This window comes from Scleropages formosus, chromosome 17 (assembly GCF_900964775.1).
Source record: "Scleropages formosus chromosome 17, fSclFor1.1, whole genome shotgun sequence".
NCBI classification, from domain to species: Eukaryota; Metazoa; Chordata; class Actinopteri; order Osteoglossiformes; family Osteoglossidae; genus Scleropages; species Scleropages formosus.
This window is the reverse complement of record NC_041822.1, coordinates 19,837,783-19,862,770: the sequence shown is the minus strand read 5'-3', so window position 1 is coordinate 19,862,770 and position 24,988 is coordinate 19,837,783. Positions and strand designations below refer to the sequence as shown.

Below are 24,988 nucleotides of genomic sequence, written 5' to 3'. Positions count from 1 at the left end.
CCTAACAGTGGGGAATGCTTTGTGGGGCATACAAGACACAGGAAGCATGCTTCCTGCACTCCATTTTAGCTCAAACAAACAATGACAGAAAGGAATCGAAACAATATCGGCCTGCCGAGTCTGGCTGCACTTTTGTTGCCATTGCATTTGGTAACTTCATACACTAATTTCATAACCTTAAGTTTACCAGAACAACATTTACAGGGGGGAGGAAAAAAAAAAAAACACACTATTTTATTCTGCCCAAACAAGTGCAGATAAGGTATAGGAAGGGAGCAAACTTACATTTAGTGATTTCATACAGTATTTCACTGCTCCTGTTTAAACCAAAACACTATGAAATGTTTAAAAACTTAAAGAGCAGGGCAAACCTTCAAAACCATTAAATCAAGACCTTTTCTATTTCAGAGCTTCACTTAATAATAACAGTGTCATAAACAGAAAACATTTATGAATGTGTAAGCTTCCTGAAATGTAACAGGTTAACATAAATTCAGACCGGCTTTACATTTTAATACATTTTCAGTTCAGTCATTAGACATGACCGTAGTTATTCATTATACAATGTTTACATAATATAACTGTTATATTTTAAATAAGAGGAAAACATTCTTCACTCTGGCTACACACCAAAAAAAAAAAAAAACAAAAAAAAAACTAATAATAATAAAAAAAATACTAGTAAGCACACTATAACTTTTCTATTCTATACCTATAACAGTTAAGTTTAAACGTTAGCAGAAATGCCACCCCCCCCCCCCAAAGATGCTTAAGAGCCCATTGTCACAATGTCCCTATTTTTACAAGCTTATTACAAAAAACTGTTCCATCTAGGCTGAAAAAAGACTGGAACCATAGGTTAAATACAGTGAGTTTGAAAATAAAATGGTACAGTAGAGGTACGGTTTTCAGAAAAAAACTGCTTTAGCTTAATTATGATTAAGAGGTCAATTGTTACAAGCAGAGACCGACAAAAGACTCCAGATATTGCACTAAGGTAACCACAAAGAACAAAACATTATAGCTAGAAGGAGAAACAGGAGGCAGGTTATGCACCTCATTATAACATTAGCGTGACTGAGGTCTCAATAGCCATCGTAGTCCTTCTTGTCCTTCTTCCCTTCACCCTCGGAGCTGTCGGCCCCATCGTTGTTCTCGTGCCGTCGTTTGCGGTTGTTGCGAATGCTGAAGCGACCGTTCATTTGGGGCAGGGGATCCATGCCCAGGACCTTGTGAATTTGCCGGAACGCCAGCAGCCTCAGGGCAAACTAGCAACGCGAAGTACAAAAATTACAGAAGTTACATTTAGTGGCTCGGCAGATTTAAAAAATGATCTTGAACGACAGACTAAGAAGCAAGACTGTTCCTGTGTTAATACTATTGACTCAACATTATGATGTAGTTGACTTTCACTAAAGGCTCTTACTATTGGAAGCTGGGTTAAAGATTTTTGTAACTTTGTGGGAACATTCTGTACAAAAAGAAAACCCTGGAAAATTAACGTTTGTGGAGATGCCCCGATTGACTCTGCTTTATCAACTTTCATAGGTTTTTCAAGTTCTGTTGGGATGGGCTTTGAATCACTCATTAACTGCTTTAAAGTGAGTTTGTGTGCATCAGCACCTGAGCGCTCGATGTGATGTCCTCCCTCTGCTGCTCTGACATTGCACCCAGTGTGTCCTCAGGGTTCTTCTCACATGGATCCAGGAGCCCAGGACCTCCTGTGCACAAAATCATGCAGCAGCATCTTAGTTTCCTGTTCATCCATTAAGGTGGGTATAAATGCACAATATTAATTAGGCAACTGACCTTCAGGCAGAGCCCAGGGAAAATTTTACAAATTCATACAACTTAATATGGTTGTATACAGTCCCTCAAACTATTTTTATATTCATTGCTTACTCAAAAATATATACTTTAATAACCACAAGCTCTCTCTTTATTGGCACAGAAATCCCACTTGATGCCAAACCCATTTGAAATACCTCAAGAAGGCACTCTACAAATAAAATAGGCTGGAAACAACTATAACAAATGATCAATATTTAAAATGTACATACATTTTTTTTAAATTTAGTTGATGCTTTTCTCCAAAGCAGCTTACAGTGTTATTTACCTATTTATACAGCTGGGTAATTTTTATTTATTTTTTTTTTTTTACTGGAGCAATTCAGGGTAAATACCTTGTTCAAGGGTACTACAGCTGGAGGTATGAATCAAACCTGCAACCTTTGGGTCCAAAGGCAGTAGCTCTAACCACTACACTACCAGCTGTTCCATATTTAGTCATATTTTGTTTTGAAACATAGGTTGTGTTATACAAATGCTCAACGATATCTGAGCATTTACCAATGACAGGGGGAGAAAGAAAAAGAAAAAAAAAAAATGCAGAAAACTTTCAATCTACAATTACTGCATAAAAGTGCAACGCACTTCATTTGTACAGAAACTCATGTGCCCACTCTTTACCTGGTAAAAGTATTCCAGAAGCAATGCACTCAAAGACTCTTCTCAGGGCATCTCCAGGGCTCAGTGGTACAGAGGCACTGCTTATGGCTTTCTCCACAAGCAACTCCATGGCCTACAGAAGGATTGCAACATACCAATTCCCCCACATCACAGTAAAAATGACACGTCAAAATTACACGTACAATTCAGCAACAAATAATCTGAGAACGCAAAAATTAATTTTGCAGATTTATGAAGCCAGTTCTCATCTGGTTGAGGTTACAGAATGATGTTTAAAACAAGGAACTTTAATGGTTTTAAACATTAGCACGAATGAGGCTAGTTAGGAACGCTAAACTCGGATGATGCCGCCACCCCCGTAGAGTAAGCATCTATAGTTAGAGTAGATAAGGAAGTTCAACTCTGCACGTAGAGTAAGGCAGAGAACAGTTAGAAAAGAATAAGGCAGAATAGCCCTGTACAGGTAGGTAAGAGCAGGGTTGAATAAACCTCTGCAGGTAGAGTTTATCCCTACGGACAGAATGAGGCAAGGCAGTGGTAAAGCTTTGTAAAGGTCCAGCGTGAGAGGTCACTCACCCAGGCAGGAAATGCAGACCAGGTAGGCACACGCTGACAGAGGTCACGCAGGATACGGATGATGATCACACAGGACTGCAGACCATTGGCTCTGGCCTTGACCGTGACAAAGGTTCATCAGTTGCAAGTACAACGATGTTGGCTTACACCAGGGTACGGGTCATTGCAAGAGGTTCAACACCACTGTTTACAATGGACGCTCATAACTGATTCAGACCTCTTTGCCCTCAACATAACTGACCAGCTGCCATTCACAGGAGTACTTTACCTCATGATTTATCAGAGATCAAAGTTTACACGATGTACAAGAAAAGATCCCTTGACATCTTAGAAACCCTGACCTCCATTCTTATGAAATTCACAAACAACTTGGAATAACAAGATGGCCAATGAGTAACAAGAGTAGTGAACAGCCAAAGGACATCTGCTTTAATTTGCTTGTCTCTCTATGGCAAATTAATCAGATTTCCTTCTCTCTCACTCTCTTACTCTCAAACACTCAATGTGAAAGCTCAAACTGTTACACTGCAGCCTTATGGAATAATAAAAATACACTGGATTCTGTGAACAACCAAATTACAAGAATGCCTTATTACCTTAAACTAGATATAAGATGATATAAATTTAAAACTGTTCTTTATTTTTCCCCCCAGAACTAATTGAATATTACCTAAGGCATCCTTGATTTTTTTGCCCGTTTCCACAATGATTGTAAACCACTTTTAATGTAAAACTCAAACATGACTCAGAAGGCATCTCATAAGGCTACAATAAAGAAGTAAAATGCTCCAAACCTGGAACCACTTAGCGTGGCGTAGAGCAGCCAGAGCGTCAAGGCATTTTTGCCTGTCCAAGACGTCCGCTGGATCTTTCACCAAACCCGTGGTTACATCTAAAAACGGATCGGATCGTCAAAGGGGGATGGGTGTTTGACCAAGTGAGCTACAAACAAACATTGCCACACATACCAAGGGTTCTTTAAATCACAGCTGCGATGACAACGACCTTGGCATGCTATGAAACCTGTAGTATTCACGATGGTACAAAGTACTATATCTTTCAGACTTTGAATAAAGATTGGAATTAGAAAGTACACAAAATATACTGGAATTATAAGGGGGGGGGAAACCATACTCCTATGTGAAAGACATGAACCCAGACAAACACCATGAATCTTAACAGATCTTAAAACTCACCCTTAACATAGAAGAGATCAGGGGCCTCAATTTACTTAAGGATCATTAGTAATTTACTGAATTATTAGTAATTCAAACACCATACACAGATGGTGAATATTTATATAAACCGCATTCCATTAACCTTCTATGCAGTTTTGGGTTTTTTTTCCTATAGTACAACATGGCTGATGATAAAAAGTCATGAGATGACAAAGATATGTCAGCTTATTGACCACAGATAGCATGAAATGGTACGTGTGGCAAAGTATCGGGTGGGGGTTGTGGGAACTTGGTCAAAAATCCTTCCAAAGCTATGGGAGCCAACCTTACGGAAGACCTGCAGGTGTGGAGAGTTACACCACTACCTGGATGCGAGGTCATAAACACAGAGAGAATACAAAGCAAGCAGAACTTAGTATAACAGTTAGGATATCCCTACATGTACCTCCTGCAAGAGTTTTAAACCTGCAGTCACTGGGTTATGATTGACAGTAAACCCAGATTGAAAAACTACTCCCACCAAGGTGCCCCTCACCTTGTGTACCCAAACAGGACCGATGGGGGCGTGGGGGGGGGGGAGATTCACTTGCAGGCTTCAAAATCCAAGTTAAATGCAATTTAATACAGTTTTACTGCAGTGTGTGCTGGTGGGCCATCTCCCTTTTGCTGTGCACCAGGGAACACCCCCAAATCATCTGTACAAGGGAACACATGCTGATACACTCATGGGAATTAATCCATCCCTGTGCTAGGGTGACAAGACTAGGCAGCCCTTCAAATAGTTGAGCATTTCTTGTGGTCTCCACCTACTTTGGGCTTAAATTAAATGGATCTTTTGCTTCCACAATTTGTTCTTGTACTAATAAAATCCATATTACTTTCAACAGGTCAAGGCCATGGATTTGGTGTGGTTGCCTTTCAAAACCAAGCAAAGACCCATTAAAAGGAACATAACGATACCGTGCATTTCAAGTAAGTTACAAGAAATCTGCTGGAAGACAAGAGGCATGATAAGGTTATCTAGGAGCTAGCTAGACAATGCACTTTTCATGCGTGTTTCTTTGGCAAGCTGTAAGGAGCATGCGTGGGGGTTAGAGCCAAAACTGTAGAGCGACAGTGCTGGCACTGAAGCAAGGTCAACATTACAGACAGTACCTCACTGCTGCCATGGTGCATTTTAACAAAATTGCATTAAACTCAGCATTTGTGTAAACCAGGTAGAATGTAAAATTTCTCTTAACATTTGTTTAATACACTGCCAGGCCAAAAAAAAAAAGTCACACTAATATTTTGTTGGACCGCCTTTTGCTATGATTACGGCATGCATTTGCCATGGCATCGTTTTGATAAGCTTATGCAATGTCACAACATTTATTTCCGTCCAGAGTTGCATTAATTTCTCGCCAAGATCTTGTATTCATGATGGGAGAGTCGGACTGCTGCGTAAAGTCGTCTCCAGCACATCCCAAAGATTCTCAATGGGGTTAAGGTCTGGACTCTGTGGTGGCCAATCCATGTGTGAAAATGATGTCTCATGCTCCCTGAACCACTCTTTCACAATTTGAGTCTGATGAATCCTGGCATTGTCATCTTGGAAGATGCCCGTGCCATCAGGGAAGAAAAAAAATCCACTGACGGAAAAACTTGGTCATTCAGTATATTCAGGTAGTCAGCTGACCTCATTTTTTGGGCACATAACATTGCTGAACCTAGACCTGACCAACTAAAGCAACCCCAGATCATAACACTGTCCCCACGGGCTTGTATGGTAGGCACTAGGCATGCATCACTTCATCCGCCTCTCTTCTTACCCTGATGCACCCATCACTCTGGAACAGGGTAAATCTGGACTCGGACCACATGATCTTTTTCCATTGCTCCAGAGTCCAACCTTTATGCTCCCTTGAAACTGAAGCCCTCCCCCCCCCCCATTAAGACTACACAACTGTTTAGTCCCAATCCCTTGAGTTCTAGTCGCATTGTGTGTGTGGAAACGCTCTTACTTTCACTATTAAACATAGCCATGAGTTCTGCTGTTTTTTTTTTTTGATTTGATTTCACCAAACGATTAAGTGATCTCTGATCACGATCATTCAAGATTTTTTTCCAACCACATCTCTTCCTCAAAGATGATGGTTCACCACTATCCTTCCAGGTTTTAATAATGCGTTGGACAGTTCTTAATCCAATTTTAGTAGTTTCAGCAATCTCCTTAGTTGTTTTCTTTGCTTGAACCAGGCCAATAATTTGATCCTTCTGAAACAGAGTAACATCTTTTCCAGGACCACGAGGATAAGTCTTCCGACATGGTTGTTTAAGAAATGAGAAGCTACTAACTGCATCAGGTAGGGTTAAATAACGTGTTGCCAGCTGAAACACTAATCGCTGCAGTAATTATCCAATGAAGGCTCTTACCTATTTGCTTAGTTAAAGCCAGGTGGTGACTTTTTTTTTTTGGCCAGGCAGTATTTTTCCCCATCACAAGCCCTGATGATAGTGCTACTTTAACATACATAAATTTAGGTCATGATGGGTATACGGGGATTGCATACCAGCAGTGGTTTCAACTCATTTCCAGGCAAATCATCCCCTTGGAACGCTGGTTTCTGCTGCAGCTAAGCTCATTTCTGCTGTTATAACTGTTAATTGAATAAATCTCACAATTCAAATCTTATTGAACCAAATGTTCACACAGAGGACTCTGGTACACTTTTTCAGTCATGTGAAACCAAAGTGGTTTTGGTCTAAAAACATAGAACAGAATATATTAATGTATTCTCTGCTAAAGCAAAACAGAATTGGTAGGGAAACATTTTTAAGTCACTTAAAGTTGAAATTCCAAGAAAGATTAAATAGGCTGCATAACAGCTGTAACATCTGCTTAACCAAAAAGATCACTGTGCTATTCAAGAAGCATTTTGCTTATTTTTTTCCCCACTACTACACATATTCCATGAATTAAGACAAAAAAATTAGATGAAAATAATTTAAAACAATACTGAGTCCACCTAACACATTTGGGTTAATCATATTTGAACTGTGCCACTGATTCAATTAACAACTCAACTCAGGAATAATTACTTAAGCCCTGAGCTACATTAAAAACCAGCATAGAAAGAGGGTCTCCTGGGACCAGGACTGAGTACCCTTGGTGCAAGGAAAAATGATCATGGAAAATTCAAAAGTAAATTGAATATGACATTTCTCCAATTGACGAAGAAGCATGGTTTTTAAAATATCAGTAATATAGTTTAAGAACAGTTAACTAAGGATACTTTAAGAACAAACAGGAAAACTAGAAATTGTAAAATGAAATGAGCAGAAAGGAGGTATTACTATTGTAGCAGGGTTGATTTATGACCAAGACTACACAAATTTAACGCCATTTGCTAAGTGTTCCTCATAAAACAACCAACTTTTTTATAAAAGAAAAATTCACAGTAGCTGCCATTTCAGTGTAAAAAACCATAAATAAAATATTCATGCTGGGGATCCCTGCATCAGTTTGCTTGTGTGATGGTCACTGCTTGCTCTGTGCCAGCAACTGAGCTCCTTGAAACATGAGGAAAACAAGGAAACAAGATTAAGACTGTTTACAACCTCCTTCCCGCATGTTCTCTTCACGGACCACGGGTGATGTCAGAGTGATGGTCACTTGCATCTTGGGCTCTGCGCAGGAAGTCAGCACTATAGCGGCCTCTTGCAAGGAGCCTTTGACTTCATACTTTTCTGGTGTAACAGCCTGTGAAGTTCAGCAAGTAAATCAACAAACAAACAAACAAACCTGGACTATAGCAACAAATTCTGTCTGTAGTGGGACCATAGGTGTGCATTATAAAACACTGACTCTGCTTAACTGGTCCAGTCATTGGGTATTCGGGTAATCTGCACCATTTATACCAAAACATTTTCCATTGGTACATAAGTCAAATTTACTTTTTTCCCCTGGGTCTATGATGTTATAGCTATGATTTCCAAAAAATACATTGTCCAAAGGGACTTTAACAAATTCTCAAAATCACACTCCTAAGGAATTCCTGGCAGGAAAAAATGTCATCTTTGGAGTTAATACACCACTTGAGTGTGTGTGTGTGTGTGTGTGTGGGGAGGTCAATGAAGTAACAGAGCCACAAACTCAAGACCTGCTGTTAAACTGTTAACATTTCCTGCTTGATCAGTCAAATTCAAAAATGATACGGAGCTCTTTGTTACGAAATCATTATTGAAAATAACGACTCTTACCTCAAGCTGTTTGGGGAGGAGCTCCGATATGCGTGCCAAGAGGTCCTTACGAGGTCTCTCGGAGCAGAGGAGCACTAGGCTGACGTTCTTGTCTCCCCGGAGCAGCAGCCCCTTGGCCAGCACGCCAACCCGCATCACGCCCTTCAGAGCCCTGGGAGATATGACAGGATGAAAGGGTTCAGTGACAAGACTACAGAGTTGAGACATCACTTCTGAATTCCTTGGAAGCCCATCTGAGTAGAGCAGCTGATCTCTGTTGGAAACATCAACAAGAACAGATTCTTAGAGTTCACTGCAGGGCTTCCAGTTGGCTATATTGGCTGCCGTCCACTCTGGTATGTTTGAGTCCTGCAGATGAAAACAGGCTGGAATACAGTTCCTGTTATGAAGCCTCCTTGCACAGCAAATAATACGAAATACTGCAGAACAAATCACAGTTGGTCTGGGATAAAAAGATGTCACCCAGTGTCAACACCACCTTTGGTAGTAACACCAGATCCTTCTCCTCACAATCTCAGAACCCTATGACTTTGGGGAACAAGGAGGAAGAAGCAGGACAGTAGAAGCATTTTCACCAGACACACTCACAGTTGTGTTGCTGTGTGAGAAAAGCGCTCTATAAAAATAAATTGAATTGTACAATGTGCACAGTCCACCTGTCTCTCGGGAGATCCTTCTGGTCCTTTTCTCCATCCGCATTGTTCTCCTGGTCGGAGATTATGTCTGACACCAGTTTCAGTGCACGCTCTGTGATGGACACAATCTTCTGGATGGCTTGGAGTTCCTCCTCTGTAGGGTAGATGGTGGCGTGTTTGGTCATCACGTATCGATCGTCAGAGGAATCAGGTCGACGGAGAGGCTAGAAAGCAAATTACGAAATATAATCCACAACTCAGGACTTTTCACCGTTCTGGTCTTTGATATTTTAATTACTTAACCCAACTCCCCCAGAAAAATGTAAAATAAACACTCCTTTTATGGAGAACTGAGCTACTGACAATCACACCACAAGAAAGGGAAATATGGAAATGTTTTGGGAACAATGCATTTAAATGCTCTTATACATTGTTATTATTATGCATTTATTTAGCTGATGCTTCACTCCAAAGCAATTTACAATGATTCACCTGAAATACCCTGTTCGTGTCACAGCTGATTTATGGCATTAAGCTGAATTTATCCATTTGGACAGTGTGGGTATAGAGTTACAGTCCACTTGTGTTGCTCCTCATGCAAAGCAGTGCCATTTGGTTGGCCTGCACACTTTACATGATTGAATTATCAGAAAATCAATGGGAAGCATAACAGAGGTGGGATGTCGGCTAAGAAACAAACAATCTAATTTTAAGCTGTTCACATGAACCAAAGATAGGCATCACTGTACATAACACCCATATTTATAAAAAAAAAAAACCCTGAAAAACATTAAGTATACTTCGACCCTTATGATAACAGGGAGACTTTTTTTGTAATGGATCAATGGGTGGATATTGCCACATTCTGTGTTTTGGTCTCCACATGCAAGTCCTCTCAGGAAGCTTTCAGAGAAGATGCACTAGATGTGCTGAACCCCCCTGAGCAAATGTTTTCTGTTATATTTTGTTATCCTGTGTACTAAAGAACATACCACAGATCCCTGAGGTTGAGGAAGGGGTAGACCGGGCCGGACCCCAAGCAATCCTGGAGGTCCAGGGGGGCCCTGCGGATACCCCCCATCTGGCACCCTGCGGCGTTCCTCCCAGTGGTGTTCCTCCTCCATGCGTCTCCAATACATGTCCTCCTCATACCTCCTGCAACACACCTTTGTTACTCTTATGACACCAACAAAATTTAAACTATCATTACAAGACCTACATTTATAGTAGTCCATTTTATAAACAGATAAATTTATCTCCAGAAGGCAGGAAGGTCAGCAACTCATATCAACTTGGCCTTCATCTCACTATGAAACCTCAACCTAAACCTTACAGTGACTGCCTCCAGCTTTACTTTTGACACTGTAACTTTTGTTCACTTGGTTGGTGGTCACTTCCATAGCAGTATACGGAGGGGGCATTGCTTCACCTCATCTCCATCCTCCAGCGCTCTTCCTCCTCCCGCCGCCTCCAGTACTCCTCCTTCTGCATCTGCTTCCTCATCTTCTCCTCCTGGATCTTACGTGCTCGGATGCTGGGCTTGACCTCCACTTGGAGGTCTGGATTCACTTTTTTCTGATTTGGAAAGCAAGGAGTTCAAAAAAAAAAAAAAAAAAAAAAAAAAAAAAAAAAATCATTTAAGTGATTCAAACTGGCAGACGTTACCCATAAGCAAATAATCCCAAAAAGTACTGCATAAAACACATACCTACAAAATATTCATATGACAAACCAAAATGCATTTAATACAGGAAAATGGCAACAAGACCTTCAAATACTGTTTATACATACCAGAAATTTAAAGCTAAAACTGTTCACAGGCGTTCAGCTAATTCAATAACCCAGTGTGGGTTCCAGAGATGTGGCTGATGTGGGGTACACAGGGAAACAATTCAACTAAATGCTGACATCTGGTTATTTTAACCCCCTTTTTGTAAAACCAAAGCCACACTCCCTGAAGTTTATAAGTAAAGGCCCAGAAAAAGAAAAGCAGTGTGTCGCTCGCTAACCTTGTACTGCAGCCGATGTCTCCTACCCTTCAGATGCATCTCTTTTGCGTTGGGATCATTGAAGCTGCATTCACACAGCTTGCAGTGAAACCGGATCACTTTGCCTTCATCGTTTCGGACCTGGAAACATACACAAAACACTACATTTGACACTTGCAAGAAACATTAAAAAAAATGTAAGAACCTGCTTTTCAGTCAACAGAAGTAGGGGGGAGGAGAGTCAACCTGAGTATTATTAGAACACAATCAGTATCAGTTCATTCTAAAAACACCTAAAAAAAAATACACAAAAACCTTTTGGTTTTTCGGGACACTAGCATACCTCCTCCACATAGTCATGGCCCACCGGTTGCACGTCGCTCTGCAGGGCGGCGAGTGCGGACTGCGCAGCTGCCTGCTCCAAGGGATCGGCCTTAACCTCCTGCGCAGCTGCCGGGGGCTGCACCTGCTTCGATGCCTCGGCCTTGATGTCCTCTGCCTTTATGCCAGTGGTCTGTAGCTTGCAGCCACCTGCATGGCAGAGAACAAAATCAAACAAAACCAAACAGCAACCAAAACTGTGTGATCACAGCCACGGGGCCCTATTAAACCCTCCTTAATAGGAGGCACATGGAATACATGCTGTCCTATCAGTGTGAGGCATTATTGGAAAAATGGACTAAACTATGTGTTTATTCTTAGAGTCATTTATAATTGTGCAACTAAGTCAAGAGTAGTGACTCATGAGGGCCTGCTTCTGGATGTATCTGGGAATTCCACATCTCAGTATCAAAACACAAACCACCACCATGCAATTATAAACAACATTTTACCAATTTTAACTCTATAAAACTAAAAAGGAAAAAGAGTTTACACTTTTGAAAAGATAAAGGAAAAATATTTTGCTCACCAACAAAGTTGATCTTGGGTGCATTGACCTTCTTCACAGCTGTGGCACTGGTAGGGACAACCAGAGGACTTTTTGTGGGGACTGTCGCTGAACCAGCATTGCCGACAATGTTCACAGGTTTCAGGTAAGGGGAGAAAGTGGAAGAGGAAGAAGAGCTGGAGGTGGGAGCAGGGGTGGACGTTGCTATTCCACCTGTTGCTGAGGCAGGGGTCCGTATTGGGGCTGTCACAGTCACTGCAGTGGTCTGGGTGGCCACACTGGGCTCTGTGGAGGGGATGGGCTTCCCCAGTTTGGTGTGTAGTTTTACCACCTTTTAAAACACAAAAGCAGGACACAAATTCTTCCCGTTACAGCCAAAAAGGCACACGATCGCACATTCCTTTTTGAATACTACAGCAAGTGATGGGATTCGAACTGGCTCCTATGAGCGTAAAGACGGCAACTCTGTCACTACAACATTCACTGGCCCATTAAATTCTTAAACATGAATTTAAAATTGAAGATGTGTTCGGTTTTTCATCACATTATCGATCACCAAAATCCACAAACACCAGCAATGAGCAATAAACGCTGTGGAAGTGAGTTCAGTTAGATGATCCCGTACTCCTATATGGTTTGGGTGTGTTTAATTACCACTTACCTGCTAAACGAGTTACTTTTTCTAACTCATATTTTATTTTAAAATAGGTACACTTGGGAAGGGAAACATAAAATATTTGGAGACATGAAAAATACTAATAACTTTTCAAACTTGCCTTTATTTAGCCAAGTGCAAGGCTCTCAAAACTTTCAGTATTTAAAAAGCACACAACTAATGATATGGAGGGGGCTCGGTGGTGCAGTGGGTTGGACCGGGTCCTGCTCTCCAGTAGGTCTGGGGTTCAAGTCCCGCTTGGGGTGCGTTGCGACAGACTGGCGTCCCATCCTGGGTGTGTCCCCTCCCTCTCTGGCCTTACGCCCTGTGTTGCCAGGTAGGCTCCAGTTCCCCGCAACCCCATATGGGACAAGCGGTTCAAAAAATGTGTGTCTGTGCGAGTGATTATATTGATCCATTTATCATCTAGAGTTTTATGCACCTACTCATGCAATGAACAGCGGTGCATAAAGTGGAAAGAAACCAAGTTTACTTAAGAATCACATGTCTGCAATTATGTTTTGCTCTCTCAATGTAATGCACAAATGACATTTCTCTGAGATGTACGCCGCTTTGGAGAAAAGCATCTGCTCAATGAATAAATATAAATTCAAGAAACTCACATTTGGCTCAAAAATCCCCTTATGACTATTAAATCAAGGATCTCGTTCACCCCGCCCGGTATGGGGTCACCGGGGCCCCACCCTGCAGCCAGGCCTGGGGGGGGTCTCTCACTGTCGTTTGTGCTTATGCGCCTAGCGGCAGTGTAGAGTACCCGGCCTTTTTAGAGTCCTTGGGGGGTGTGCTGGAAAGCGCTCCCACTGGGGACTCTGTCGTTCTACTGGGGGACTTTAATGCCCACGTGGGCAGCGGCAGTGACACCTGGAGGGGCGTGATTGGGAGGAACGGCCTCCCTGATCTGAACCCGAGCGGCGAGTTGTTATTGGATTTCTGTGCTAGTCACGGTTTGTCCATAACGAACACCATGTTCATGCATAAGGGTGTCCATCAGTGCACCCTAGGTCGGAGGTCGACGATCGACTTTGTAGTCGTTTCTTCTGATCTTCGGCCATATGTCTTGGACACTTGGGTGAAGAGAGGGGCTGAGCTGTCAACTGATCACCACCTGGTGGTGAGTTGGATTCAATGGCGGGGGAAAAAGCTGGACAGACCTGGCAGGCCCAAACGCATAGTGAGGGTCTGTTGGGAACGTTTGGCGGAGGCCCCTGTCAGAGAGGTCTTCAACTCCCACCTCCGACAGAGCTTCAACCAGGTCCCGAGGGAGACTGGGGACATCGAGTCCGAATGGACTATGTTCCACACCTCCATTGTCGGGGCGGCGGTTTGGAGCTGCAGCCATAAAGTCTCCGGTGCCTGTCACGGCGGCAATCCCCGAACACGGTGGTGGACACCGGAGGTAAGGGATGCCGTCAAGCTGAAGAAGGAGTTCTATCGGGCCTGGCTGGCTCATAGGACTCCTGAAGCAGCTGATGGGTACCGGCGGGCCAGACGGAGCGCGGCTCTGGCAGTCGCCGCGGCAAACACCCGGGCCTGGGAGGAGTTCGGTGAGGCCATAGAGGAAGACTTTCGGTCGGCCTCAAAGAGATTCTGGCAAACCGTCCGGTGACTCAGAAGGGGGAAACAGTGTTCCGCCAACACTGTTTACAGTGGAAGTGGTGCGCTGCTGACCTCAACTGAGGATGTCCTCGGGCGGTGGAAGGAGTACTTTGAGGATCTCCTCAATCCCTCCGACACGCCTTCCGTAGAGGAAGCTGAGGCCGGGGACTCGTCCATTACCCTGGCTGAAGTTGCTGAGGTAGTCAAAAAACTCCTCGGTGGCAAGGCTCCGGGGGTGGATGAGATCCGCCGAGTTTCTCAAGTCTCTGGATGTTGTGGGGCTGTCTTGGCTGACACGCCTCTGCAGCATTACGTGGAGTTCAGGGACGGTGCCTCTGGACTGGCAGACCAGGGTGGTGGTCCCTCTTTTTAAGAAGGGGGACCGGAGATTGTGTTCCAACTATAGGGGGATCACACTCCTTAGCCTCCCTGGGAAAGTCTATGCCGGGGTACTGGAGAGGAGAATCCGACCGATAGTCGAACCTCGGATCCAGGAGGAGCAATGCGGTTTTCGCCCTGGCTGTGGAACACTGGACCAGCTCTATACCCTTACATGGGAGTTTGCCCAACCAGTCCATCTGTGTTTTGTGGACCTGGAGAAGGCATTCGACCGTGTCCCTCGTGGCATCCTGTGGGGGGTACTTCGGGATTATGGGGTTCAGGGCTCGTTGCTACAGGCTGTTCGTTCCCTGTATGGCCGGAGCAGGAGCTTGGTTCGCATTGCCGGCAGTAAGTCAGACCTGTTCCCGGTACATGTTGGGCTCCGCCAGGGCTGCCCTTTGTCACCGATTCTGTTCATTATCTTTATGGACAGAATTTCTAGGCGCAGCCAGGGAACGGAGGGTGTCTGTTTTGGTGGCCGCAGAATCTTGTCTCTGCTTTTTTGCGGACGATGTGGTCCTGTTGGCTTCATCGAATCAAGACTTACAGCGTGCACTGGAGAGGTTTGCAGCCGAGTGCGAAGCAGCGGGGATGAGAATCAGCACCTCCAAATCCGAGACCATGGTCCTCAGTCGGAAAAAGGTGGATTGCCCCCTCCGGGTTGGGGGGGAGCTCCTCCCTCAAGTGGAGGAGTTTAAGTATCTCGGGGTCTTGTTCACGAGTGAGGGAAAAATGAAGCGGCAGGTTGACAGACGGATCGGTGCGGCGTCCGCAGTAATGCGGTCGTTGTACCGGTCTGTTGTGGTGAAGAAGGAGCTGAGTCGTAAGGCGAAGCTCTCAATTTACCGGTCGATCTACGTTCCTACCCTCACCTATGGTCATGAACTCTGGGTCATGACCGAAAGAATGAGATCGTGGATACAAGTGGCAGAAATGAGTTTCCTCCGCAGGGTGGCTGGGCGCACCCTTAGAGAGAGGATGAGGAGCTCAGTCACCCGGGAGGAGCTCGGAGTAGAGCCGCTGCTCCTCCGCATCGAGAGGAGCCAGTTGAGGTGGCTCGGGCATCTGTTCCGGATGCCTCCTGGACGTCTCCCTGGGGAGGTGTTCCGGGCATGTCCCACTGGGAGGAGGCCTCGGGGCAGACCCAGGACACGTTGGAGAGACTACGTCTCCCGGCTGGCCTGGGAACGCCTTGGGGTTCCCCCAGAGGAGCTGGAGGAGGTTTGCAAGGAGAGGGAAGTCTGGGGGGGCTCTGCTTAGACTACTGCCCCCGCGACCCGGTCCCAGATAAGCGGAGGAAGATGGATGGACATTTGGCTGACATTCCTCCGTGGTGGCTTGTGGGTCAATGTTATGTTACACTTGTCAATGTTAAGTGGCCACACTAAACTACTTCAAATAATTTTTCCATTTTTTTTTTCCAGCCAGGTAAATTTTACTATATCAATCCAGGTTATGTACCTTTGATCAAAGATACTACAGCAGGATCAGGATTTTAAATGGGAACCTCTACACTACCTCTCGTCTCTGTAGCTGCAGACCCAAAAAGCAGGAGTACACAAATACTAAAATTCTGGCACAAACCACACAGCAAGATAGACAGACAGACCACAGTACCTGAGAATACCCAAATGAAACATACTGACCTTCTGGTGTTTGGCCCCACGGATGTGCGCAGAGTAAGCATCGGCGCCTGTGCAGGACACATCGCAGAGCTCACAGCGCAGCTGGTTCTGTGCTCCTCGAGCTGGACCTGTCCCTCCACTGCTCCCTGCCTGAGATGCCTTCAGTGCTGCCTCTTTCTTCTTGTGCTTCTGACCCTCCAGATGCTCTTTGTATGTCTGCACAGGACAGAAAACCACCGTCAGAGTAATACAACTCAGCCAGCAGTTACTAATAAATATGAATATCTGCAATTGAATTAAAGGAAAAAAAACTGCAATTTGCAATTGTGCTAGGGAAAAAAAAATTAGTGCCAAAAAGCAAAAAGAAGAAAAAATTCCAAATAAAAGATAAAAACATTCCCTACACAAAGCACTGTACTCCACCACAATGCACCGCATTTTCTGCATTAATATTTAGCCACATTGTGCTGCAGCAAACTGAGCCGAGCGGAAGAATCCCGAAGAGGTCCACACATGTGAGCCTGGGCTCACCTGAGGCCCCGCACAGCTTATCTTGCACACATCGCAGTAGTGAATCTGTGGGGGTTTGGGGGGCTGCTTCGGCTTCAGCTGTTTGCTGGGGAAAGGGGTCTTCTTGGCGAAGGTGCTCCCAGTCCAGGCTGCAGTCGCTGTAACAGCTGCGACTGCCTGCTTCTGTTGTTGTTGCTGTTGTTGCTGCTGCTGTTGCTGCTGCTGCTGCTGTTGTTGCTGTTGTTGCTGCTGCTGCTGCTGCTGCTGGTAGTAGGACGAGGCAGCCGAGTACACAGCTGCTTCGTAACCAGAGTACGATGTGCCTGTGCTCGACAAGAAGATCAATACTCAGAACTCCTCCTGTGCAATGTCATCTAGGCACCGCAAAGGAGCATGAGTGAACTCCTACACAAACATTTACATACTCAAGCTACTGGAGTAGCACACATACTAAATCTCATGTTTGTACATTTGTAAATTCACTTTTGATTTTTTCCATATTTAATTTTTTTTTCTCTACTTCTGTAGATCATTTTAAAACACTGGCTGCTCACTTTACAAACACAAGTGGGACAAGGAGTCTCATTTCCTTTAACGTTTAGTCCAAAGTAACTTTTCCACTAGGTCAGGTTCACACAAATCTCAGATATAAGAAACAACAACTACTCAATCTTGAAATATTTGCAATCACAGACTCTCAGGAGCACTAGACATGAGCTGTTAATGTGAAAGTGAGGTGAATTAAGACGGCCCAACACTCTTATTCGAAGTGTGCTATACTTCTATCAGCTGACCAATTACATAAATACAAGTTGTTTGCTCTGCAATAAACAGAAATAGGTAGGAAAAGAGAGTTAAAAATAAACAAAGTGGAAAATGTTCATATCTTCAAAAATTCGCAACTCAATCACTTGTAAAAGAATGAGCCAGTGTAACTGAGAAGGAATTGCTCTCCATCCCCACTGTGCCAAGAAACTTCCCATAATTCAATGGTTTTCATTTCCCAGAAATTGCAGAGCACCCATTGCCTCCTGCTACGTAGAAAACTGCTGTTTGCATCCTAACTAATTGTGAAACAGCTAACCAGCTGAGAAGTGAGAAAACAGTTAACAACATGAATCCGTGAGCAGAAAATTGAGTGAAGCCTTCAAGTTCTACAAGTAATCAGTGTACCTACAACTTGAACACTAATACAGCACTGAAATGTGACTGACACAAACAGATAAAAGTGCTGTATCTCCTTCAGGCTATCAACATCAGGAACCTTACATGGCTTGAATGTGCCACCTTGTTTGGATACAAGTCTGTTTACCTATGCACTCAAAATTATTCAAGTCAAGCAGGTGAATAAAAAAAAAATGGTGGCAGCTAACCAGAGTATGTGATGGCGTTCGTGCTGTAGGTGGGGCTCTGTGAGTAGGAAGGAACCACTGAGGCTGCTGCTGCTGCTGCCGCCACAGGTTGCACTGTGGAGGACACCGGATAGATAGAGAAGGTCGATGTGGCCGGGCTTGGGGCTGCTGGCTTTATGGCAGTGACCTGTCGAGTCTGCTGGGCCTGGGTGTATGGTGTGGCCCCCTGGCTGTATCCAGTCTTAGGAGCTAATGGAGGGGAGGAAGCAAAGCACAAGCTCATGTCATCCATTTAACATTAGCAGATTTTAGTAACCCAATTAACATTAAATTTTTAATAATTTAAAAAAAAAAAAAAAAACTTTCTACATATGTCTTATCAGTTTTGAGGAACTTCTTAAAGGAGTCTCCTGGCTAATGCATACCTGTCTGAAAGTAGGATTCTGCCACAGTGGGTTGAGGTTGTGCAGCTGCCACCACTGCCGCTGGAGCTGCAGGCTGCTGGTAGTACTGTTTACTGTCGTAAGCTACGGCTGGGGCAGTGGAGCGCACGTACGAATACGAGTCCTGAAAACAACAGTATGGTTTTACGATGGAGCTGGTGTGGTGAGACGATCACATGGGACGCAGCACAGGCCCATGTGAAGAGAAACAGCTTCATCTCCCCCACCCTTCTGGAAAACCATTTGTGGGTTAATCTTTGAAAACCATTCTTAGGAATCTGAGCACAAGCCTTGGACAGCTATCCCCCCCCGCCCCGACACAGAGCTTAGCATTAAATCTCTTGTAATAAACGATAAAGCCATATGCAAAACTGACTGATTAAAATCAACGTTACCTGGTAGTTCTGTGAGGTCACTGGTGGGGGTGGAGGAGGAACTTCCGGCTGCCTCTGGGCATAGCCAAAATCTGCAGCAGCATGGGCTGGCTGGAAGCTTCCATAGGCGGCGGCGGTAGCAGCCGGGGCCACGGCCACAGGAGCAGGCCGTGCCACGGCAACTGCGGCTGCAGTGGGAGCGTAGGCTGCAGCAACAGTATGAGCAGCTACCGGTGCCTGGTGCACAGTGTAGCTGGCCACCGTGGTGGGATGGGTGTAGGCCACCCCGGCGGTCGGCTGTTGACTGTATGGAAGATGACATTAGGAAATAATTATGAGTTGTTTCAGAATTTGAAATTTAAGAACATTTCCAAAAGAGGGGGGGGGGGGGGGGGGGGGGGGAATTACTGCTATTCACTTTACAGCAAACTTATTTTATTATCTCCATTGGCCCAGATTCTGCATTCAGTTCAGGTAACTGGGCCGATTTTCTCTAGTCCACAGAATATCATCTGCAGAGCAATGCTCATGTAAAACATTACTTGCTTTTATATCTCTATCACTATCCTCACTAAAAACAATAAATACAAAATGTGCAACCGAAATAGCACGTAAGCACTTCCTCCTACCAACCTTCCATTGCCTTTCCAAATGTGCTGCTTGGCAGATGCTGAAGCACCCAACATGATCTAACGCTGGCTCGCTGTACAGAATTTAGAACATTCCAATGGCATATTTTTAGCCAAAGTGTCTGACAATTTGTTTGGGGCTGTACCATATCCACAACCAGCGGAAATCTCCAGAGAATGTTTTAGTCAACTTCTCAGGCAGTTTGAATTATCCAATTTCCATATGCAAATTTCCTTCGGGGGGGACTTAAGTTAATTATTTATCAACATTTACCCTAGTGTAGATAGTCATGGCATCAGAACAACTTTGCGCTAAAGGTCATTAACAATCATTAAAGATGAGATAACATGGATTATTCTGAGCTTTTTGGCACATACTGTCTTAAATGGAATACTAACAGCGATTTAAACAAAAAATGCAGTTTTAATCAAATTTCTGTAAATGTTTTTTCAAATGTATGCCTTTCAGCTAAAAACTAACAGTGTGCGACTTGCACAGTATCGGGCTAGCTTCGGTACATGCAAAGTCATACAGATTTAATAATTCAAAAACTGGTACCAAGCACTTCAGCAAACATTAAAAATACATCATGCAAAACAATTCTGACCCCAGGACAGTGGAGGAGGGAGAAAGAAAGAAGAAAAAAAAAAAAAAAACACACCTTTTAAGCCATTTGTTAAAATTACTTAGTGGTCATTCAAGTGAGCCAAATGTTAGAGTACTGGAGAGGTCTCTACATGAGGTCACTGGAAAGGGAAAAATGTATCATTCGCTAGCAGGATGATCTGAACTTAAACTTCATGTCAAATGTACTTACATTTACTCATCAGACACAATTATTTGATAGATTTCCTTCTTTCCAACATTGTGGTTCATTGCAACTCATAAATGTCCTCTTTCATGGATGAGCTCTCTTCTTCCTATTCTTCCTCAATTAGGAGGCCTTCTACATTCATTTATTAAGCAAACACTTTTCTCCAAAGCAACTTCCAATGAACTCTATGTAGTGTTACCATCAGCCCACACACCTTATTCGCTACGGTGACTTACACTGCTAGATACACTACTTACATGGAGTCACTCATCCATACATCAGTGGAACACACACACTTTCTCTGTCACTCACACACTATGGGGAAACCTGAACAGGATGTCTTTGGACTGTGGGAGGAAACCAGAGCACCAGGAGGAAACCCATGCAGACACGAGGGAGAACATACAAACTCCACACGACTGAGTAGAGATCGAACCCACATCATCTTGCACCACCTAGGTGCTGTGAGACAGCAGTGCTACTCGCTGTGCCACCATGCCGTCCTGTACTTAAGGATGTTTGAATGAAAAGATGCCTCAGGTGCCATGTGGAAAGATGGTGAGGAAATTTAAACTGTGGTTTGCAGTGAAGAAATCACCAAGTAAATATTTAAACTGTAAACAAGAAGCAAGACGTCAAACCATAAGGAAAAAACATTAAAGCCGATCAATACCAAACGCTGCTCCAGTCTGTCAGTAAATCCCCAGCTTTCCAGACAATGTAAAAACCAACCTGAAGTTTGCTTCCCACATCTGTCTCTCTGAAAGTGAGACAGCCCCATTAACAAAATCATAACTGTAACATGGTTTGATTAAAAAAAAACATTTTTTTAAATAAGGTACAGCTCAATTTAAAAGGCAAACCCTGTTATTAGCTAACGAAAACAATAGGTAATTTAATCCTGAAAATCTGGGGAGATCTTCTACTACTGTAACTTCTCACCAGGCTGCATAGACCATGAGAGAAGAAAACAAACACCGAATGAAAAAGGAGTTTAACGTTGGGCTAAATAACAATTACAAACGCAACTGCAAAGGTGAGTCATATTTGGTTGACTGCCAATTTGCAGTATGGGTGTCGTTATAAAAGAAGTCTGACAAACAGAATTCCAAACAGGCCAAATAATCAGTACCTGAACTGCAGGGTCATGAGTCACAAAAACTGTAAAATTATTTCAGTGTGTTGAAAGGAAAAATTTCAAAAATAATGGAAGCAATCGCCCAACATGCAAAAGCTCCATCGGCGTCGAACCGTGGCCTTAAGTCAAAGGTCATCGACAGGGATAAACAGAAGCTTCAAAGGACAGTTGCTAAATGACAAAAAAGTACAGCCTCAAAAATTACCAGAGAATTGAATGCCTCAACAAAATCTCTATGTTGTACGCTTTATAAAGCTAGAATTTATGGCAGGGTTGCCATTTTGAAGCCACTTGTATCCAATGTCAAAGCACAAAGATACATAAAGTGGTATAAGGACCAAAAAAAACTGAACCCACGAGCAACGATAAAACCATTACCTCTTATCTTTTACCCAATGTCCTACATCTGGACAGGTTTCGTTTAGAGGAAGTTAAAGGATGCCTTTAACCCACAATCAACGATGTCAGATGTTAAACATGGTGAGGGATCCGTAATGGTATGGGGAGCCATCTTGTTGGAGTCATTAGGTGCTACAGTTGCTCTGCATGGTTGTATGACAACCAAGGAATCTGAGAACACTTTACAGGACCAGGTGCACCCTATGGTGCAAACATGATTCCCTCATGATTTTTCCATATTCCAGGATGATAATACCCCTTTAAACACCGGGATGAAGTCAATGGCCTTACACGGCTTCCCCAGTTACCAAATCTAAACATGAAGAAACCTTTACGAGAAGTTGTACGCCCGGCATTCCGCAAAGAACAGGACTTTTTCTTGTAGAATGGTGAAGAATCCCACTACACAGAGTTTGGGACTGAAGCAGTTCTGAAAGCAAAGGGTGGCCCTACTCCTTATTGGACCCTTGATACCAACATCATTAAGAATGTCTCTTGAGTTGTCCTGCTTAACCTCAAGATTTTTATTGAGAGATAAGGAGGCAAGTTTAAATAAAACACGAAACCTCAGCATTGTCACTCAGAAACCAAACACTATTTCCTAAGAATTGTTTTTTGGACAGCTGCTCCTTTCAAATCAATCTTATGAAACTCTTGCATGTACCTGGGATACAAATTTATTTCTACCAGCACGAACGACAAACATTGCGGCTCTGGTATCTCTCATGAGTATGGAAAGAAGGCAAATTGGGTAAGGAGTAATTGGGTGACCAGTTTCACACAATGCTGCTGACAACAGCATTATAACAAATAATCCTCCAGTAATCCAGTGCATATATTTAACACATACTTCAGGCAGCAGATAATACAAAAGTTAAAGACATGGTCTTGTAACATGAAGGCTGTGTCTCCAAGTCCCTCCCCCCTTGTAGAACCCTTGATCAAGGTTCTTAACCTGATTCGATAAAAAAAAAAAAAACAACAAAAAATACGCAGGTGTATAAATGGGTCAAATACTGTTTTGGATGAAAGCATCAACTAGTCAAAAAACTAATAATATATTTTTACAAGTTTCAAGAGGCATTCACAAATCCTACCTCAGCTTTCATTAATAATATCAACGCAAGTCAGATCTTTCAAATTTATGTGCCGTTTACTGCAGTATCATCAACTTTCATTCAGTGAATACACTCAGCATACGATGACATATTGCATATGGCTCATAAGTAATACCACTGTGTATGAGATCCTGTGTGCCAATGTGCAGGTTTACCAGTGTATCAACGCTCATTTCTTGCACTGCTTCAATGCACACTGACCTGCTACATATGGTTCATTAATAATGACAGTAAATGTCAGATTCGGTACTTTGAATTGTAATTTGCCATGGTATCAAAAGTGTTTCACACATATTGTATACAATTCATTAATAACAATGCATGTCAAATTCAGTGTACTGATGGGCAGTTTAACGATATGAACAGAGATTTATTCCACTGAACGCAGATAATGCACTAACATAATGTAAAACAACTAATACCAGCAAGGTATTTCATATTAGTCCCCGATTGCAGTTCATCACAGTACAAAGACTTTCAGTGCAATGAATGCATTCAATGCACAGTGAAACAGCCTTTAAAATTCAATAATAATACAACTGTTTATTAGATGCAGTGCTCTAATCTGCAATTTATCATGTACTTTCACTGTACTGTATATGGTTTATAAAATACCACACATCAGAAACAAAGCTTTAATAGCACTGTGTTTATCATACGGGATGCATCCAGTGCACAGTGACTCCCTGTACAGGGTTCATTAATTAAAACACGACATGTCAGAGCCAATATTTTTCCAGTGCACAGAATGCACAAGAGGCAGCGAGAAGACGCACACATCGTAGAGACACTGTACGTGGTTAATTATATTATTATTAATAGCTGCAGTAATGCCTGCCAGATCCAGAGCACTAATTCCATGGTATAAACACTATTTTCTGGTGCATTGAAAACACACTGCACACAATGACACGTTGTATATGGTGAATAATACTACTACTTATTATTATTTTAATAATAATCATATAATGTCTGTCAGATCCAGTGCTGTAATACCATGGTATAAACAGTTTTTCTAGTGCACTGAAAATGCACTGGTCAGTGACACACTCACTGTGTATGGTTAGTAAATAATAATAATAATAATATAATAATAAATAATGCCTGTCAGATCAATCATGTGTTGTAACGGTATAAACACAGTTTTTCAATTCTGGTGCACTGACTGAAATGCACCGCAGCCACACAGTGACACACGATGCGGGGTTAGTATACTAATTACTATTATTTTTTAATATTATTATTATTATTATTATTATTATTATTATTATTATTATTAATAATAATGGCAGATCCAGTGTTGTACCCACGGTATAATTTATACAATAAACAGTTTTTCAGCGCATTTGATTTGATAGTCTATAGTGATAGGGACCACGACTAGTCAATAGTGGCACTACTACTACTAGCATCAATCATTGCCGAGGACGCACTCGGCCCGCTAGACGCTGCCGGCCTCCTTCCCGCCCTCCTTTTCATCCCGCCCGCGCTCCTCCCCACCCTCCTCTCCTCTCCTCTCCTCTCCTCTCCGCTCTTCTCCTCACCTGTACTGAGCAGCAGCGCCGTGGCCGAACCCGAAGTAGTTGCCGGTGGCCATTTTGGCATCTTCACCGAGCCGGCCGGGCACTGCGGGGGAGACAGAGCCGCCGAGCGGGGTTAGCCTGTTAGCAAGAGCACCCTGCGACACAGCGAGGCGTGCGCGGCTCCCCGAGGAGCCATTAACCGCGCCGTTCCTTCACACAAACACCTTCAGCGCGGTTGTATTTCATTTACAAGCAACGGGAACGGCTTTATTCGCGTTTGCTCACCGTAGGTGAAGGAGACCACAGGGCATATGGGTATCATTGGTTTCCTGTTGTCTCGAGCGAACTCCGACTCCTCACCCTCCTCTCCGGCACCGGAGCGCGACGCCAGGAAGCGGGTCACATCGCGCATGCGCATTCGTCAGCCACAGA

General features: G+C 43.4%; 1 protein-coding gene across 2 annotated transcripts; it reads right to left on the bottom strand.

The window, feature by feature from the left end:
• Positions 1 to 665: 665 nt before the first annotated feature.
• LOC108938002 (zinc finger RNA-binding protein-like) lies at positions 666 to 24,923 on the bottom strand. 2 transcript variants are annotated; one of them, XM_029259397.1, is made up of 20 exons: positions 24,842 to 24,923; positions 24,578 to 24,659; positions 18,956 to 19,238; positions 18,543 to 18,684; positions 18,139 to 18,366; positions 16,787 to 17,088; positions 16,277 to 16,471; positions 11,999 to 12,308; positions 11,432 to 11,619; positions 11,110 to 11,229; positions 10,530 to 10,675; positions 10,093 to 10,255; positions 9,122 to 9,324; positions 8,466 to 8,616; positions 7,824 to 7,965; positions 3,840 to 3,937; positions 3,046 to 3,141; positions 2,470 to 2,581; positions 1,624 to 1,721; positions 666 to 1,268 (listed from the first exon to the last, which is right to left on the bottom strand). In XM_029259397.1, the coding sequence occupies exons 1-20, from the start codon at positions 24,876 to 24,878 to the stop codon at positions 1,086 to 1,088; spliced, it is 3,279 nt and encodes a 1,092-aa protein (XP_029115230.1). In that variant the 5' UTR covers positions 24,879 to 24,923; the 3' UTR covers positions 666 to 1,085. The 2 variants fall into 2 exon arrangements, 1 of the variants encoding a protein (XP_029115230.1); XR_003798285.1 differs by lacking the exon at positions 3,840 to 3,937 and having other exon boundaries at positions 1,082 to 1,268.
• Positions 24,924 to 24,988: the final 65 nt, after the last annotated feature.